General features: G+C 39.0%; 1 protein-coding gene across 2 annotated transcripts in view; it reads left to right on the forward strand.

Annotated features, from left to right (window-relative positions):
* Positions 1 to 16700, forward strand: part of cdh11 (cadherin 11, type 2, OB-cadherin (osteoblast)) — a 91558-nt gene extending 74858 nt beyond the window's left edge. For both annotated transcript variants that reach the window (XM_087850025.1, XM_087850026.1), the window contains 8 exons: positions 5572 to 5685; positions 5801 to 5940; positions 6357 to 6493; positions 8311 to 8432; positions 8573 to 8690; positions 11966 to 12217; positions 13686 to 13837; positions 14124 to 16700. In XM_087850025.1, the coding sequence (XP_087706151.1) occupies positions 5572 to 5685; positions 5801 to 5940; positions 6357 to 6493; positions 8311 to 8432; positions 8573 to 8690; positions 11966 to 12217; positions 13686 to 13837; positions 14124 to 14489 (1401 nt within the window). In that variant the 3' untranslated portion in view covers positions 14490 to 16700. The remainder of the gene's footprint in view (positions 1 to 5571; positions 5686 to 5800; positions 5941 to 6356; positions 6494 to 8310; positions 8433 to 8572; positions 8691 to 11965; positions 12218 to 13685; positions 13838 to 14123) is intronic.
* The last annotated feature ends 2416 nt before the right edge of the window (positions 16701 to 19116 follow it).

Here is a 19116-nt window from a genome sequence, read left to right on the forward strand (position 1 = left end):
TGAGTTTTAACTTAGTTTAATGTTACATCCACAAATGTGTTTGCTGACAGTGAAATTCTGAAGAGTTCCTGAGCCCATGCAGTGTTTTCCATTACTGAGCAGTGCCTGTTTTTAATGCAGTGCCACCCAAGGGTCCATAGATTATGGCCATTCATTATTGGTTTTTGACGTTATCTTTCCCTACAGAGATTTGTCTTGATTCTTTGAATCCTTTAATGATATTATATAGTTTAGATGATGAAATCCCTAAACTTGCTCCTATTGGTAGATTATTACATGTTCATCTGGAACTATTTACCCATGCAGTCTTTTACATAGATTTTAAGCATTTTTAAGCAATGAACGTTTTGGAAAAAGAGAATGCCATTTCTCATTTTCAACATTATTTGTTTTATTTCCAGTTAAATATAAATGTCTAACGGATTAGAAAGTTATTTAACTCTATTTTGCTTGCCTTTTACACTGCAGGTTACAGTTATATGACTTTCTGGTAATGAACGTTTTGTCAAAGGTCTGTTATTTGACAGTGGCTGCTTCAACAGCTAGCTCTTATGGAAACTATGCGTGCGTCATTGCACACTTTTCAATTTGCCAGCAGAGAAATGTAGTTGAGTCAGCACTTTTTCTATAGGAAAAGCAGTTTAATGTTAGCCTCAGCCAAGCCAGACTTAAACCACTGTCCATATTTGTGTGTTGAAGTACTGCATTAGGAAATAAGTGAAGCCAAGTAAAGGGAAAAAAAGAAATAAAAAGATCAAGCAAAGGGTTGAAGCAGCTCAGAAATGTTGTTCTATTTCCTTCCCTGAACCTTCAGTTTCATATTGTTTGATATGACCACCAAAGTCCATGGTTGTGTCTGCGAGAGTGAGAGTGCATTAACTTTCATGCTTCCCTAGGCCACAGAGCTCATCTTCTGCACTGTTATTGTAACCCACACATGCACACTCATGCACACAGTACAACTGTGGCTTTCAGTGATCCAGCTCAGCACACACAATTACTTTTTCTCAGTCTCTCTGTCTTTCTAATGCCTGCACACAACCAGTCCCTTATTCTCTCAACTGTACCCCGTCGATCCGGCCATCGGAAATGCACACAATGCTCTGTCAGACACGCAGAATTTCACTCATTTCTTCTTTTTCTCTCTCTCTTTGACGAACAACACACACACACACAAATATACACACACAAGCATTGTTGTATATGTAGCTTCAGGTCAGGATTATGAGCTGAATCTTCCACTGAGCTGCACTAGTCTGTTTCTCCCTCCCAGGACATCTGACCCCTGAATCTCTCAGTTAAAAAAAAGAAAAAGCCTTTATGGTCATATTGTTAATGTGTCAGGAAAAATAGTAATGAAATGTACACTCAAATCTCTCTTTGTTCAGAATGGGACAGAAAGACTTTTTTCTTCCTAAATTCCAAACCAAGTCCAATTTAGTAAAAGACTTGATATTGAAATATGTAATTATATGCTTGGATGATTTACGATGCCATTTGTGGTAAGTTGCATTCCCTATCCAGACAGCAATGACGTTACTTAAAAGAACAGCCACCCTTAACCCGCAGTTCGCTTTTACTGATGCTGTGGGAAAATCTCTGTGTGCATAAATCGATACAAGTCAGTTTCATGTTTTTTTTTTCTTCCTCCCTCACAATTGTCTGCATGAGTGAATCCTTTCCAAGTCAGAACTCTAGGATGGCATTAAGACTGCCAGGGTTAGGAGTACTCTTCCCACTGGTGTCACTAAGACACAGAAATGAGTGAGTGATAATTCTGCTCTCCTCTCTTGATAGCTACCATTCGTGTTCCCTGAAGCAAAGCAGTTAACTCACAATTTAGGCATAACCTAATAGTATACAAGCATGGTTATGACTGAAAACTCTCAGGAGAGCATTATTAGATTTGAAGAGAATCTGAAATACAGACTGGAACAGTCAAAAATACTGACACTTTTATCCATGATTCCCACAAAGAAGTTGTTAGAAACCCTTGGCTGGGTGGACAGATGTTACAGCCCTAGCTGGGCTTTTAAGAAAAAAGCAAGGGATTCCAATCAAAGAAATGAGATCAACTGATTACACTAAAGTGGTGCACTATGTTTGTGTGGGTGCAGTTGTGTGTGCACATGTGCTTGGCTTTATCCAACAGCAAGCGCAAAGAACCCTCTCTGCTTGTGAAATGCTAAAAGTGACAAACATCTTACTCAACACAGCTGAAAGTATAGACAAGTGACCTCATTGTAACAGCAGTGTTAGACGCATATGCAGATGTGCATACATGTGTGCAAGAACAGAAAAAGACACAATTTAATCTTTGTGACACAAAAATTAGAATCATTTAAATACATGAATTTGTTTAAACAATGACTGAATTTAAATAAATTGAAACATTTGAAGGCTTTGCTCATATTTCCATCCATTACTTATCCAAAATAGGTCTACAGTACCTGCATGCTAGGCACAATGTCTTTCTACCCGGCAACACTTTTTAGTTACTCCAATGAGATAAGATATATAATCTCTACAGCTGCTCTGTCATTGGGTTTGACAGACAGATCCTCCCTTTTCTCATCACGCCGAAACACCAGGATAGCAAACAACAAAAATGCTCCGCTTGAGAGTTCACAATGGGACTTCGCTAACCAGTGGGTGATGTCATGGTGACCGTTTTTGATCTACAATCTGTGGTTAAAATGTCCAACTAAACTAAAAGCAGATTTTAAAGCCTGGTGCTAAAATAACGTTGGCCTCCATGGATACTTTTCCCCTTTATAACAACCGCACAGACACATACGGTTTTAACTGTGAAACTTTGATTGACAGGTGTGAAGACATGCTATCATCAATGGCTGTCAAGGTGTTGTCAATGCTAATGCCAGTAACTGCCGTATTTGTATAATTTGTGGAATTATCCCACAAATAACAAGGTGCAGACCATGTAACCAGTTTATGTTTCGGTGACTGAAAGTCTTGTACTTTATTTTGTTACTTAGCACTAATTAGTGGTTGCATGTGTCTGTGAGTTCGACCCACACAGTTCATGAAGCTAGCTTAGCACCCAGCCCTGTGATCAAAATTTGGTCACTTCTGGTTCCAACAGCCAATGCAGTGGCAGCCAGACTGCTAATGTCGAGACTTTAACATTAGCAGTCTGGAGTCACTGTAGCTGTGCCAATCTCTTATATACAGTTTATGGCCTTGAGCTAATCACAGTTCCATGCCCATTTAAATGCTGTTTGTGTGCAAGGCCACTGACTGACATGCGCATCCTTTGTCACAGTTCCCTGTGTCTCTTGGAATAACAGCTTAATAGCCTGATGGTGATTTAAACTGAGCATTAGGACAAATGAGAGGTGCTCTCACCTTGCTAGCCTCACTTACACTCCTCTCAATCTGATGATGGCATCTCAGCTCAGGGTTTGTGTAGTAATTTTGTGTACGTGCACGTGCACATTTGAGATTATTGGGTCTTGATGCCTCTCGGGGGAAATCAATGCCTTTTGCCCCCTGAAGGCAGTGCCACGCAAAATTAAAGGCACTCATTTGCACACACAAGAGCACGCGTGCAGACTCACACGTCAAGAGTAGCCTTCGCTAATCTCTATTCTCTCACTTTCTTTGCAGACACACACACACAGGGATGAGCTTTAATCAGCTATTCTCTTTCAACTGTGTCCTGACGAAACCAGTCCACAGAATATTAAGAAGCTGTGTGTTTGCTTGTGTTTTCAAGAAGGCAATAGGAAGGGGGGACAGTATAGTGAAAATTATTATTATTATTATCATCTCACACTGATTACAAAAGTAGGGAGAGAATGAAAATACTGGATATGGGGTAAAAAAAAGAGAGTGCACAAACGAGACTGTGAGAGTATGACGCAAAAGGGAAAATGAAAGAACTGGGTCACATCTATTCTACTACTATTGTACCTATCATCACACTAAACACCTTCACTGACAACAGCAGTGGAATAGTACTGCAACTGAATGAGTGTGGAAGAATCCACTGAGAGAAGGTATTATCTACCTGCGTCCATGTTGGATCACGGACCGCAATTTGGATTTTATCCCTTCAGTGCGATATTAGATTCGGCAATGTAGCCGCGATAAGTTGGACTGCCTGCCTTCAACACACAGCAAAGGATAATCATTTCGATCAGCGGCTTAAATCCGTAATATTTACTTTCGGTAGACTTGTTTAGCATCCAGTTTGTCAACCTCATAAATCTCTAGTAGCTTCTCTCTGCTTTTAACGGTTCACACTGTGCTTATGAGCCCTCTCTCCCACTGGGATTTCATTAAGTGTTGGTAGCCTGAAAATGAAAAGATCAAGCTTGCTCCTGGGACTTTGCCAGTTTAACGTCCCCATACCAGCTGGAAAAATAGTAGCGAGGGAAAGTGGTTATTATCTGGGTTTATAATACAGCAATGATACCCAGAAGAGTGTTACTACTATGATTATGGCTACGAGGGGGCTGCAGATGAAGTCACAGCCAAGTGCTGTTGGCAACACACGAGTCCTCGTAATAATAGCAGCGAAAACCTCTTGGGCATCACAGCTTTTATACAATGCTTGCCAACACATTTGTTGACTCCAAAGTTTCCCCTGCAGTAGCATATAGCCTGTACATCAGAAAAGGAGTCAGTAGGATGGAGAGGAAAATTCATTAGATGCATACCATGAGGCTGACTATTTGGATGAGGGTCATGGCTTTATAATTGATGTGCTAATTATTTAATGACTGAATGGAAATGTGATGTGAGGAAAATGTACGCTTTTGACATTGAGCATAATACCTCAAAGCACACACTCAAATCAATTTAAAATCGAGGCTATTAAAAGTGAGTGGGTTTTCTACCAATACTCAGTAAGTGAGCTGAAGCTGAGTTCAATAAGAGCGTATTAAATCTTGCCAGTGGTATTGTAAATCAATGACAGTGACTTTAAATGGTAAAGTAAGGTTTAATTTACCTCTCTCTACCTGAAGGATGGATATTTAGATGATATTATTATAGATAAAATAATCTAACTGTCACCTGCCTGCTGTTCTTTTGGTCTTAGATTGAAGCTTCATCTCCTGCTTTCCATTCCCTTTATCATGTGGTGTCCCAAAATCCCAAACCTAATCCCAGCTCATTAAAGGCAGACAGGTATTGTTTTCATCTGGCGATAAAAATAAAAAAAAGCCAGGAAAGAAACAACCCAATGATTCATTCTGGTCCCAAAATAATCATATCATATGCTATATCATAGAGTGCAAACCATCTGGAAATTAAAGTTGGTATTTGGATTACTTTTACTTTTGTTGGTCTGTGATAGTTGTAGTACTGCAACTAATAATGTGTCTGCTGTTATTCGTGCAGCAACAGCTCCCCCTATCACAAGGCCTTAAAAGTGCACAGTGCGCACATACGCTTCACAAAGCAAATGATGTAATGTGTGTTTTCCTGCAGATAAAACTAATTAAAAGACAAAAAAAAAAAAAAAAAAAAGAAGGTTTCAAGTGTTTACAGTTAAAAACAGGAGGGGGCTGTTTTAATAGCTTCTATTTCCTTTCCTTTTCTCAGATGGTGGACTTTGAGACAAAAAGGTCATACACTCTGAAGGTGGAAGGATCCAACCCTTACATTGACCCCCAGTTCCTTGCCTGGGGCCCTTACAAAGATGAAGCCACAATAAAGGTACAGATAAAAACAACAAATATATGACACGAGTTTGAGACTTAAAAAAAAAAAAAGACAAATATCAGAGAAACTTCCTTACAGGTTGTTGCTTATTGTGTGTTTATGCTCGTAGATATCAGTGGAGGATGCAGATGAGCCTCCTGTCTTTATAGCTCCAAGTTACACTTTTGAGGTCGAGGAGAATGCCCCTCCAGGCACTCCGGTGGGGCGAGTTCATGCTAAGGACACTGATGTTGCCAACAATCCTGTCAGGTAACAGAGATGTTCACGCTATAAAAACACACAAACACGTTAATTGAGACAGGCTCGTAGCAGTGAAAGAAACTGCCTTTTCACTGTGGAACATCACAAAAACAAAACAAAAACTTTCAGCCTTCATTCAGCCACACTGAGCAAACAATATGACTCAGAGATGTTAGGCTGTAGAATATTTTATTTAATATTATCTATTAAAGATGTTTTCAACAGAGCAAGGATGCAAAATAAGACAACAAAGGCATAACAAGACTCATTTTGTAAAAATAGATTTAGACTATCAGACTCTCAAAATAGTACAAAATGAAAACACTGCATGCTATATGTATTGCATATTGCAGTATTTTTTTTTTTTAATCTATTAGTTCGTATGTGTAATGCCGATAACTCATGAGTCCTAACTTTCTGTGTAGGTACATGATCCCTCGGTACACAGATGTAGAGCAGTTCTTCAGTATAAACGCAGAAGATGGCATGATTACCACAACAAGACCACTGGACAGAGAAACACAGCCCTGGCATAATATATCTGTGTCAGCTACAGAGATTGGTATGTATGCACTCTGAAATACAAGACAACTGGGGCTGATTCTGATGTGTGGTAAATGAGTCCCTATAGATCTGTTAAATATTGCCTACACAGACACACTTCTAATTATCATTATATGCATAGCAAAAGTTAATATACAGTTTGGACTCAGACACCCTTATGATACAACTGAATGTGAAGTGAAACAACACCTAAGTGCAAATTTTATTTGATTTTCAGCCATTCTGGGAGTTAATGAGCTTCTCCCTGTGTTTGAACTTAGCCTTTGTGTCATTTCTCTTACTGAAACCACATACGCTGATGTAGTATGAGAAGAAAAAGTCAAACAAGAACAAACAGATGGAAAATTCCCAGATAGCCACCAGGCTGTACATTTGCTGGCATCCGAAACCCGGGCTGTCGTCCTGCGGTGCTGGATACACTCCATGACATCTTATGTACAGACTTTAAGTGGATTCAAGCTGCGGGCTGTAATTTTTTTCTCCTCTTGGTGGGACTAAAGTTAACCCTTTTGCTATGTTTGTCAGCAGCAAAAAGCCTAAATCTTGATGAACTAATTACATGTCTGGAATCAGAGGGGGTGAACTGACTTCACGCTTTACAGCTGAGACTTAGTGGTATCATTCTGATAAGTGTACCCATCTATAACTCAGTGGAATGTGTCTAATGTTAGTGTATGCAGCTAGCCAGAAATGAAAACTGAGATCTGCTACACTGAGCTGGCTTTTGATAAATGTTAAATGTATAAGGGGCAAAGAACAAGTAGAGAAAAAAGGCAACAACAAGACCTAAACTGTTTTCCTTAATTTTAATTGTTTTTTGTTTTTTTTAAATGAGCTTATTTTTTAGTTTACTTTATATAAAAGTTAGATTTTTGGTGAAAACTCCACAGCAATGAAAAGAGAAGTAAATACAGTTAAAGCACCGCTATAACTTTTAATTATGAGCTCCACCCTAACAGTCGACTGTAGTGCATACGTGGGGGAGAAACAGGGGAGATGCCAGTCAACCCATAGGCCCTCCGGAGCTTTCCCTCCCTGGCTTTAGCCCCAACAACCCTCCCTCAAGCCACAGAGGCCCCACCCTGGTATTCTGTGGTTGGGGCTCAAACTAGCAGAGTGCTGCGTGGTTTCCCTGTGGTGTGCTAGACGCCAGACGGACAGATGGAAACGGACTTGCCGCCCACAATGCTAGGACCATTGCAGGCTATGCTAACCACACACAGACCCTGGGAAGCTAAATAAATGCCTAGTAATGACAGGGTAGTGGAAAATCACACTGACTAGAATTGCAAATATGCAAGGCAGTACAGCACTGAAATGGATGGTTTTCTTTTTTAAAGATGAAAAGCAAGAAAAGTGCACTCCATCTTTCTGAGTTAATATTCTGGATGTTGTATTATTTGTGTCTGTTTTGGCTGTTTAGACATCATTCTGTCTGCATCACATTTTTTTTTCTTCATTTAATCTTCAGCAGGCATAACTTGACATTTCTGGGAGCTGCAACTAGATGAGTGCCATTCTGTTTGACTGTATTTTTTCTTGATGTCTCAGAAACTCGTCTATAATTTTTGCAAATCAAAAAAATAAAAAGCTGGCTGAGTGGCTGACTGATTGACAGGCAATTTTGATGAAAAATATTCAGTCTTTCCATTCACTCGATGCCAAATGCGGATTACAATGCAGACACGCAGACGATCACAAATAATTCACATAAAAATGGCATTCTGGCTTTAATAACTTTAACACTGCTTTGGATTTTTATATGGAGCAGAATAGTGATGATTTTGCACTGCACTGTGTGTACTATACATGCAGGGGGCCATCACCAAGACACCAAAGTGCGGGTTAACATCAAAGTGAAAGATGTTAATGACAACCCTCCAGAGTTCGCGACCAACAATGAGGTCCTCATGTGTGAAACTGTCGCACCGGGAAAGGTGAGGCTTTCTGTGTGAGATGATTTTTTTTTTAAAAAATGCACGTGTTTGGTGGGATGATGGTGAAGCTAAATGTATCCAGAAACAGTATTTACATTCATTTGTTTCCTTCCAATTGCATTTTAATTTGTTTGTATTAGGTTATCGAAACATTGAGCGCAGTGGACAAGGATGAGATGGCTTACAGACAACACTTCACATTCAACCTTGCTCCAGAAGTTGCTCATAACCATAACTTTTCCCTCAAAGACAACAGAGGTAGATGACCTTTAAAATATTTTCTCCATCCCTTCCAAATCTTCGCTTTTTCCCCCCTGCTTTTTGATTGTTTCCCCTTTCTCTTCCCATGCTTTTCTTTAGCCAGTCTTACCGTTTCTTCATCTGCTGTCTCCTTCTCTCTCTCTCTCCCCCTTTCACTCAGATTAGATCAAAGCATAACCAGATGGAGGCTTACAGTACCTTGTAGAAATCAGCAGGTGCTCTGAATTTCACACGCACATGAATGCACACATGTCCTGCGGGCTGTATTAATTGCGGTGGGGTCTCTGTCCGTCTGTACATACATCTTCGGGGGCCAGCTGATTGAATTAAGTTTTGTTAGTTCTGGGAGCAAGATGAGAAAAAAAGGAAAAGAGAATGAGGTAATCCGGAGAACACTACTATAGATTTAAGCCGCATGATACTGAAAAAAAAAGGTTGTTTCAATACACTGTAATATGGAAAATACAGGTATTTTAAGTGGATGAGTAAAATTACATTTTAAGAATAAATCACTCCAAAATAATTGGAGAGACTATAGTATGTATGTAAAGACCTTTATTTAATCCCATAACAACCTTTATTACATTAAACACTGGAGAAGTTTCAGTGTTTCTTCAGTTCAATTCAATTCATAAAGCACCAAATCACAACAGCAGCCACAGGAGGTGCTTTATAGAGTAAGGTAGGAGACCCTAGAATAATACAGAAAACTCCAACCATCACATGGCCCCCTGTGAGCAAGCACTTGACGACAGTGGGAAGGAAAAACTCCTTTTTAACAGGAAGAACAACAGGGAGAACCAGGCTCAGAGAGGAGCAGCCATCTGCTGCGACATGTTGTTGAGGGTCATGGAGGGAAGACAGGTCAAAAAGAAAAACACGCTGTGAAAGAGACTGATAATAACTAGTAATTTAATGCAGAGTGGTGTATAAACATATAATTAGTGAAAAGGGTGAGTGGAGAAAAAAGACCGAGTGCAACTAAGAGAGAATTCAGGGTCACCTGATCCAGCCTTAACTATATACTTTATCAAAAAGAAAAGTTTTAACACTAATCTTGAAAGTAGAGTCTCCCAAATCCAGACTGCGAGCTGATTCCACAGAAGCGGAACCTGAAAGATGAAGGCTCTGCCTCCCATTCGACTTTGAAATATCTCAGGAACCACAAGTAAACCAGAAGTTTATTTTTCATCTGAGGTATCTGTCTCATTTCCTCAGGAAAGGGGCTGTTTCTTCCATCAGCACTGCTCTATGTAGTAGTATATAGAATTCCGCTGTAAGGTGGAGGCTCACCGCAGACCTGTAATGTGTAGCCTTTAATCAGCCTCCTCACTGAATAGAGTAGGGGTGGGATGCACAAACGAACCCACTCTGAATGGCTGTGGGAAAGCAGAAGAGAGAAGACAGGCGAAATGCACCCCGTGCATTTCTTGCGTTCTCAAACTAACCGAGCCTGAGTCCAATCTAAACTCACCTCACAGACCCATACATTTCTTTTTAACTAAATGTTCTTTTTCTGTGATTTTCTCCTGTTCTTCACTCATTTCGCCAGCTGCAGCAAGTTGTAGCATGCGTTTTAGTTTTCCTTCCTTTTCACTGCTGAAATTACATATTGACAAGCCCTATTATTTATAGAAGAAGCTGTGAAATACTGAAGTACAAAGCAATAACAAATGGAAATGTGATATGTGTTGAACTAAGATTTATATTATCAGAAGTCTAGGTGTGTTCTTAAAATGAGCAGCTTGAAATGTGTGTGATTCCTATCATTGAAGAACACTGCAAAAGGGTGACCTTTTCAGTACCACAAGGTAACAGACACGCAGACAGACAGAAAAGAGTCCAGAGCCTCTCAGAGGACTGAGAAGCACGCACCTGCACACTGCATCAGACATACAACTTTCAGACAGTAGCTGTGTTGGCAGGAGGCAACAAATGACAGTAGCATCAGTAACAGAAAGATGTTTCTATCAGGGAGGGGAGTTTGGAGTAACTTTCATAGCTTTTGGCTAGAAGTTATGAACCCTTCTGAGTTTTTAATCTTCCTTTTCCTTTTCCTGTAATGTACTGGAAGTGACATGTAACATATTTTTTTTGGATGACTATTGTAAACCTACAGTAAAGCTTCCAGTGAGTTACCATTTGACTTCTCTGTAAACTCTCTGGAAATGTTACGAGATTTCACGGAAGTGTAATTGTTAGATAGTCGTTACACCTGATCACACGTAAAGAACAACTGGGAAACATGAAAAGAGAAGAAAAAGAATGATGAATTCAGGAACAATCAGCATAACCTGTAGGTTTTTAGGAAACACAAAGCAAGATGGAAAAATAAAGGTGGATTATTAAAAATGACATGCAGTGATAAAAAAAAAGAACAGAGCTTGAAAAAAATTGCTGTCTGTCCTAAAATTTGTAGGTTTTAGGGTTAAATTCATACTAAATTTAACCTCCAAGAGGAGATCTGTCTGCATTTATACCTTATTATTATACAGTTATGAACCCTTCTGAGTTTTTTTTAATCTTCAGTTTCTTTTTCCTGTAATGTACTGGAAGTTACATGTAACATTTTTTTGCATGACTCAAAGATTTTATATTGTAAATATATAAATTTAAAGGTGGATTATTAAAAATGACATGCAGTGATAAAAAAAAAAAGTAGAACAGAGCTTGAAAAAATTTGTATGTTTTAGGGTTAAATTCATACTAAATTTAGCCTCCAAGAGGAGATCTGTCTGCATTTATACCTTATTATTATACAACAGTAGTTTGTACATGCTTAACCTGTATGGCTTTGTTATCTATTTTTAATGTATAAGTTAGACAGTGTTTTTCCTGCGATATAGCCTCTGAAATGCCTCATATAGTGTAATCCTCTGTTGGTAATAAAATATACATGCGAAAGGATGGCATGGGAGGGATGGAAAAAAGGCAGACAAAAAGAGGGTAGTACAAAGGCAGAGCCAGCAAGTTGGTGTCGTAACAGCAATAACTGGTCTTTGATTACTTTTGAACTGATGAATGGACCCACTATTAAATATAAATCTAATGTCATCAAAGTCACACCTCATTGGCTGCTGTGTTCAGGCAGCAATGGTTGTGTGTGTGGACAATGCTAAAGAAGAAAAATGTGTGCAAAGGTGGATTATGTGCGTTTTTGCACATAAAAGCCAAAACATTCAGCAGCATGTGTTTTTTATAGTCCTTTGGAAGTTGAACAACCTTCCATCATTTCATCACATTCACCACCTTATTTCTCTCTCCATCTGCAGACAGCACAGCCAGTATTTATGTGCTCCGTAAGGGATTCAGTCGTCTCACCCAGGATGTTTACTACCTTCCCATCGAGATAAACGACAACGGTATTCCCGCTATGAGCAGCACCAACACCCTGACCATCAGAGTCTGCTCCTGTGACAGCAAAGACACAATTCTGTCTTGTAATGTGGAGCCCTACGTCCTTCCTGCTGGCCTTAGCACTGGAGCCCTGATAGCTATACTGGCTTGTATTGTCATTCTGCTTGGTAAGGAACAAAATTCTTTATCGTTAGTTTGGGGGGGGGGAATTACTAAAATATAAAAATATATGACATTTATTCATTCCTGGATCAAATTTTAGGGAGGCCACTCTAAAATTGCATAGGGTGTGTTTATAGACTGAGCCATTTAACTGCAAACCTTTCTAGTAATACCAAAAAGGTTGACATTTACACTGAGGTGAAACATCAGCAATTGACTCAGGCCGCCTCCTATTTTTGACTCCTCATTCAAACTGTGCTGCATCGTTTGATCTTCTTAAGAGTAGAGGTCAAGGAATCACTTATGTATAAGCACTTACAGAATCACTCTCATACCCCATCCATGCATAATCACTTAGTGCGGGTTCGCACATTGTACTTGGAAATGTTGCAATAGCAGGGCTTGACATTTACTTTCATGTCCAAGGACCACAGGTGCCCCACACTGAAAAATTTCGGAGTACATGAAGAACTTTAGTGGTGCAGTAAAAAATAAAAATGTATCCATTAAAGTAAGATCAATTATTCACAGCCAAATTATTAAATTAATTTGAACTATTTTTAATATGTAACTATTTATATAAAAAGAAACCGTACGAAAAATATTAACATTTGACTTTTAATGTTTTTTAGCCTTTTCCAGAGGTTTCTGGAGAGTTTAGGAGGCAAAGCCACAGGGATGCGTTTGTAGGTTTTTTCATAGTCAGTGTGTACCTATTAGGTGGATAGAAGACCTTGAAAGTACCACTTTTGTCAGTGTTTAAGCCTGCTGAAAAGGTAGTTTGGTAAAGGCTTTTTTTAGCCGCTAAGGTTTTGATTGTGCTTACAAGTAACAAGCGCAGCTGTCAACTAAAAAAAAAAAAAAAAAAAAAACATAGTATCTTTCACTTCAATTGGTCTCCATTGCCGCCTCTTTGCTGCCTACTGTGTGTGTCAGACGGAAAAGCTGCAGCTCAATCATAAGAGAGCAGTGATAGTCGCTGTTGTATTGTTATCCTTTATGCGCAGGAAATATATATATATATAACATACACGCACTGTCTGCTTGGGTTGAATTTTTTTTTTTATTACAACACACATGCACACAAGACAGTTCTTTAGAGTACACACACATAGAAACACATCTATTTTTAGCCTTATATCTCATCATAAATATGCTTTCAAAACAGAAAATCTTTCACAAGCCATTAGCTGATTCTTCAACCTCAATTTACACTGCATTTTACACAGAGTACAACACATTTGAAAACCTTTGGCGAGTTTGACATGTTGATGACAATTTAGAATTAAAATGGCATGCGTGTATAAAATAATACAATAATGATATGAATTAAAATGTCCAAGGTGCAACCTCCCACAGTGCACACTAATTATTCACGATTAACTTGTCTACTACCTGTAATCATGAAGGTTTTTGTAAAATGTTTATTAAATGGAAATATAAACCCTTGCGTTTTTGTTTTCTATTTGGCAGCAATAGTAGTGTTGTTTGTTGCACTGAGGCGTCAGAAGAAAGAGCCACTGATAGTTTTCGAGGAGGAAGACATCCGGGAGAATATTATCACTTATGACGACGAGGGAGGCGGTGAGGAGGACACAGAGGCTTTCGACATTGCCACACTGCAGGTAAGGGTGAGAGGACGAGTGGCAATAACCATCTTGGTATTAAAGATAAAAGTCTATGGGGAAAAAGAGGAAATTGAGGGTCTGCTGCTTCAGCCTCAGGCAGGTCAAAAGCAATCTGTGACTGTCAGTTTCTGCTTATGCATCTAAACATTACACTAAAAACCTACAAGTACTTAAATCTGGTTAATATTCCACCTTATCTGCCAGCAGATAAATACAATTCTTAAGTTTGTTCATTCTCTGCAATATACATCTGTGTCCTTTCTCTCTTTCTCCGACTTTTCAGAACCCAGATGGTGCCAACGGTTTCCTGCCAAGAAAGGATATCAAACCAGAACTTCAGTATCCCATCAGGCCCGGCATTGGCCGTCCTGCAGCCAACAGCGTTGATGTGGATGACTTCATCAAGACTCGAATTGCAGAAGCCGACAGTGACCCGACTGCACCTCCTTACGACTCCATTCAGATCTACGGCTATGAAGGCAGAGGATCATTGGCCGGGTCATTGAGTTCCCTCGAGTCTGTCACAACAGAGTCCGACTTGGATTATGACTATCTGCAGAGTTGGGGGCCGAGGTTTAAGAAGCTGGCAGATTTGTACGGGACCAAAGACTGCTCCATTAATGATGCTGATGATGGTGAAGACTCTTAACAGTGGTCTCACTGAGTGGACGCCTCCCCGATTTCTGATTTCTTGATTCCATGAGGATTTGTTAACTGAGGGTTAACACTCCCCAGTTCCCAACTGTTACCAACTACCAACTGATCAGTTCATGCCAATTAGTCAACAAACGTTAACAGCTCCCCCTTCCATGGCAACGCTCCAGTCCTCCAAGATGATTTGTCAATGGACACATTGTGAACATCTGGACATGAAACACTCCCGGTTTTCCCAAATCTCCCTTGTCCTTTCTGTGTCTCTTTCCCACCTTCTATTTCTACAGACTTGAACATTGCAGGGCTGGGAGATTTGCTATGTCAGCAATTTGTCTGTTTGGGAGTAATTTGATGGAAAAAACGTTGCTGTATGGTCAAAATGACTTGCTTTTAGCAAAATGTTTAGTTTATTAGAGGTTCTATATACTTTTGTGGACTGGATTCACATTCTTCTTTTATGGTTATTGAGGGAAATTTTATTCCCTTGAAAGGTTTCGGCGTGGAGAAAATCCCCTTTGTTGATCTCTCAAAGACAAAGAGGAAGGGAGAGAAATAAATTAATTAAAGGAAGAGCTTGTGTGGATTCCAGCAACTGCCTGATGTTATTAAATAGAAATAAAATGTACAGATGTGTTAGTAGGGTCAAAAATCAAATGGAATGATTTTGCCGACGTGTCGTGTGTGTGCCGAATTCAGCAGGTACTGTCGTTTTGATGGCATGACCGACTCTGGGTTGTTGATACTGTGAAGATGCTCACAGCATCTTCACAGTATGGTGGCCTTATAATAAATAAACAACAACTCCAGGGGTAAAAACACAACAAGAGTAAGGAGTAAGAGAATGCTATCTTCAGTAGCTACACAAAGACAAAGGAACACACAAGGACTGAAAATACTACACAGATACAATTTTTCTACTCTCAAAAGAGACAGACTCAACAAGGATTCAATTTTCAAACTGTGGATGATTCTTTGTTTTCATTCTTCACTGCAGAGAAGACCTGAAAAGAAAAAGCTGCCCTTCTTCATGCCCTCACCCTGTGTCCCCATTCCTCACAACAACAACCACTCCCCATACCGAGTCTACCAACGAATGATCACTTCGTCATTTGGAGTCCACTGATGATGATCAGTCACAATGAGTACAAACCTGTGAGCTCTAAAAATCGCCTTAAACTTAATAGACACTCTTGCAACGCAGTGCATTCTCTTTTTTTTTCTCCTTTTGTTTCTTTTTGTAACTTGAGACGTATATTCAGAAAGCAAACTATTCTCCATGTTAGGTGTGTACAGAGCAACGTGCTGACGTGATATATCACTTTGAGGATCCAACCTGCGCCCCGCACAGTCTTTAGATGGGATGTACTGAGTCTGCCAGCACAGTAAATGTAGATTGGTAAAATGTGCATTGTGTCTTTTTCCAGTACCGTGCACGGCATGTTGGCGGCAACATCTGTTGTATCAACATGTGTTGCTATTTAGAGACTGGAAAATAACATAAGTATGTTTTCAGAACCACATTTGCTGAGGCTGAAACCAAAACATCCTTTTTAAATGTGTAGGTTCTTGGTCAATCTCTTTTTTTTAATGTTATTATATTATTATGATTATTATTGTTGTTTTCTATTATTATTGTTATCATTATTATAACTGTTCTTTTACTGGCTGCAGCTACATGGGAAGAAATTTTGGTTTAACTCTTTGCAGCTCAGATTTAATATCTGTACCGTTGCCTAAACGTGGAGAGACTACATGGTATTCTAGTCTCATTTTTAGGCTGCCGTAAGAAATTTACTGCTTAAAGTTAAACAGACTTGGTTTATGCCTGTGTCAATACAACCTTTCATTTCTTTCATTTTTGTTTCTCTTTTCATTGTTTGGCATTTCTTTGTTCTTTCTCCCTGTTCAAGAGGAAAACTAGCAATTTGTGTTTGTTGCAGTGAGAGAACGCCTCGTTTTTATTCTCTGTCAAGTTTTATGGTACCAATTTGTACAATTTTAAAAGTTCTTATTTTAGTATACATGCAGAATATTCCAGTATTACAACAAAAACGTGTTAAGAAGATAAAGATTAAAAAAAAAATGTTACAGCATCACACTTATATTTTCTGAACATTGTACTGTTGCTTTACTATGTGCTTCAATCTCCGAAGCGAAAAAAAAGAAAAAAAACAACTTTGAAATAAATGCTCTTTTTATAAAATGATACTGGACTGTGTTTGGGAGTCAACTTTGTGTTCACTTTGGAAACTGCAGTCCTTTCTTTTTTTTTTAACATTAGGAACATGTAGTCTTCTAAATATGTATATATAAAAACAAAATCACATTTCATGTGTGGACCCACTCAGTTTGAGTCAAATGCACAAAACCCATTATTTCTATGCTTAAAAGAAAATAAATGAAGTCATAATTGTAAGCTACTCATCATATTAAAAACATATCTTCAGACCAACTTCAGTTCTTTTTCAGCAAAATCCTAATAAAGACATACCTAAAGCTGGCTCAACTTTTGCTACTGATCTACAAACAGATGTAGTTGATACTAAACCACAGATCTGAAAAACACACTGCCACAAACATAAGTTCTTCTCTTATTTTAACTTAAAAAAAGAGTAATAACATGGTAACAACTCTCTCTATCAACAATGCACTTAAGCCCAATGGTGCTTGGAGCCCAACACTTGGACCTCATTCATTATTATCAGGAATTGATTAGTATCACCCATTGGTTACTGAACCCCATCCTAAAACTTAAAGCAGTGCATTCTAGCCTTTGCAAGATTAAGGTCAGATTGACTAAACAAAGCAAATTAGCATGAAGTCCCAAACACACTAATGGGAATGTAAAGTCCTGTCATGGGACGTACTAACAATGCACTAATTTATAAACACAGACATGACAGCCGAGAGCACCCCTGATTAGCGGGTCAAAAATGACCTGACCAAGGAACGAGCAATCTGCTTATCAAAACAACACAGTACAAGTATAGATTTTGCATGCATGGCAATACAGATCAATGTGACACCACTGAAGGGAACTGATAAAAGCCAAAGTCTTCAATTGGACAATGAGGGATACTGTCTGTGGCCTTGGACCATGGGCTGCTACTCTCTGTATAACTCTGACAGCTCCGTATTTTTCCAAAGAAAGGTAAACATTTAAGGTCTTATCATGACCAGTGTTCAATGTAATGAAGTTACTGCTATCATCCTACATGCACACTGTGCACATTGTTCTTCTTTTTTATTTTTTATTTTTCTCCTACAGCAGTTTACGCGCACAGATACTCATTTAAGTCAACCAGAAGAATTTGACTCGCAGCCATTTTAACGGGGGAACTATTCTCCCTCACCCAGCAACACTCCACATAAACTTTTGTTCTTTTATGACACTGAGGACTAGAAATATGCAAGGCACAGCTCTAATCATTTAGGCTTAGGACTCAGTAAAGAACTACAGGACAAAGACAAAGTTATGGCACCACACTAAGAGCTGTGAGCCATCCACCCACTGCAATTATGTGCTCATTCTGATAACGTCTTGCTCCAGGAATTATCACAGCTACAGCAGGCACAAAATAACATACTTTAGCATACACTGTGTAATAAAGTGTTACCAAAAAACAAAAACAAAAAAATCAGTTTCATTTAAAAACTCACCTTCGTAACAAACACATGTGCATTCTTCTCAGCAAAGATGACTGTGACCAAACCTTTCAGTTCAAGTTTAGTGTGCACACAGACAGCAAATCTGGCCCTTGGTCTTTTAAAACAAACTGCATGTGATATGTGCAGGACAGATCGGAGCATGGAACAGAGTTCATACAATAGTGAATAGTCGCTTGCCCTTAGAGACGCTTGCCCTCACATATGAACTTGTTTTATCTACCTTTTTTACTCTAATAGGAAACATAAATTACAAGATGAACTTTATTTTAAATAAAACACAACCTTTGGAAAGACAGTACTGTATTTATTCTCAATCAAAAACAAATGGCAAGCACACATGCAAACACATACACTCAAAATATACAGACAAACATAGAGAGAATTCATTCACCAACTCCAAAGGGAGCACCACTGGGAAAGGTCAGGCAGCACTTTGGATGAGCAACAATGGAGAGGGCATACTGTGAAAACAGAGAGAGGCACAAGGATGACACAAAGGAAGATGAGAATTAAAAGCAAGGAAATAGATCAGGGAATAACAAGGGTGGAACGGAAAGGTCTGGTGCAGAAATGTTATACCTTCAGTTGTTGCAGATGCAGTTTTGTTATCGATAGCTGTTTAGACTAGACGAAGAGAAAGCATTTACATTTAGAAAACCAATAAGAGATGTTTTCCTATTTTGCAGAAAAATACTAAAAATATTGATTTGTTATAACTGATGGATACTGAGCTGAGGGCACATAGGGAGCTCCATGTATGAAGGCAACTGCTTCAAAGTTTTTTCCAGAAAAGAGACAAAGAACAGCAAACGAGCTAAATGTGCCCTTTGTCAAGCATGTAATCAGATATGTTAGAAATTTAAACAACCATAAGAAGAACAGCATATCATTGCCCTATGTAGCTTCATACACAAATACATTTAGTAGTATGTGTGCAGTATGATGATGATTAA

This window comes from Neolamprologus brichardi, chromosome 13 (assembly GCF_056152115.1).
Source record: "Neolamprologus brichardi isolate AB-2024 chromosome 13, ASM5615211v1, whole genome shotgun sequence".
Taxonomy (NCBI): domain Eukaryota; kingdom Metazoa; phylum Chordata; class Actinopteri; order Cichliformes; family Cichlidae; genus Neolamprologus; species Neolamprologus brichardi.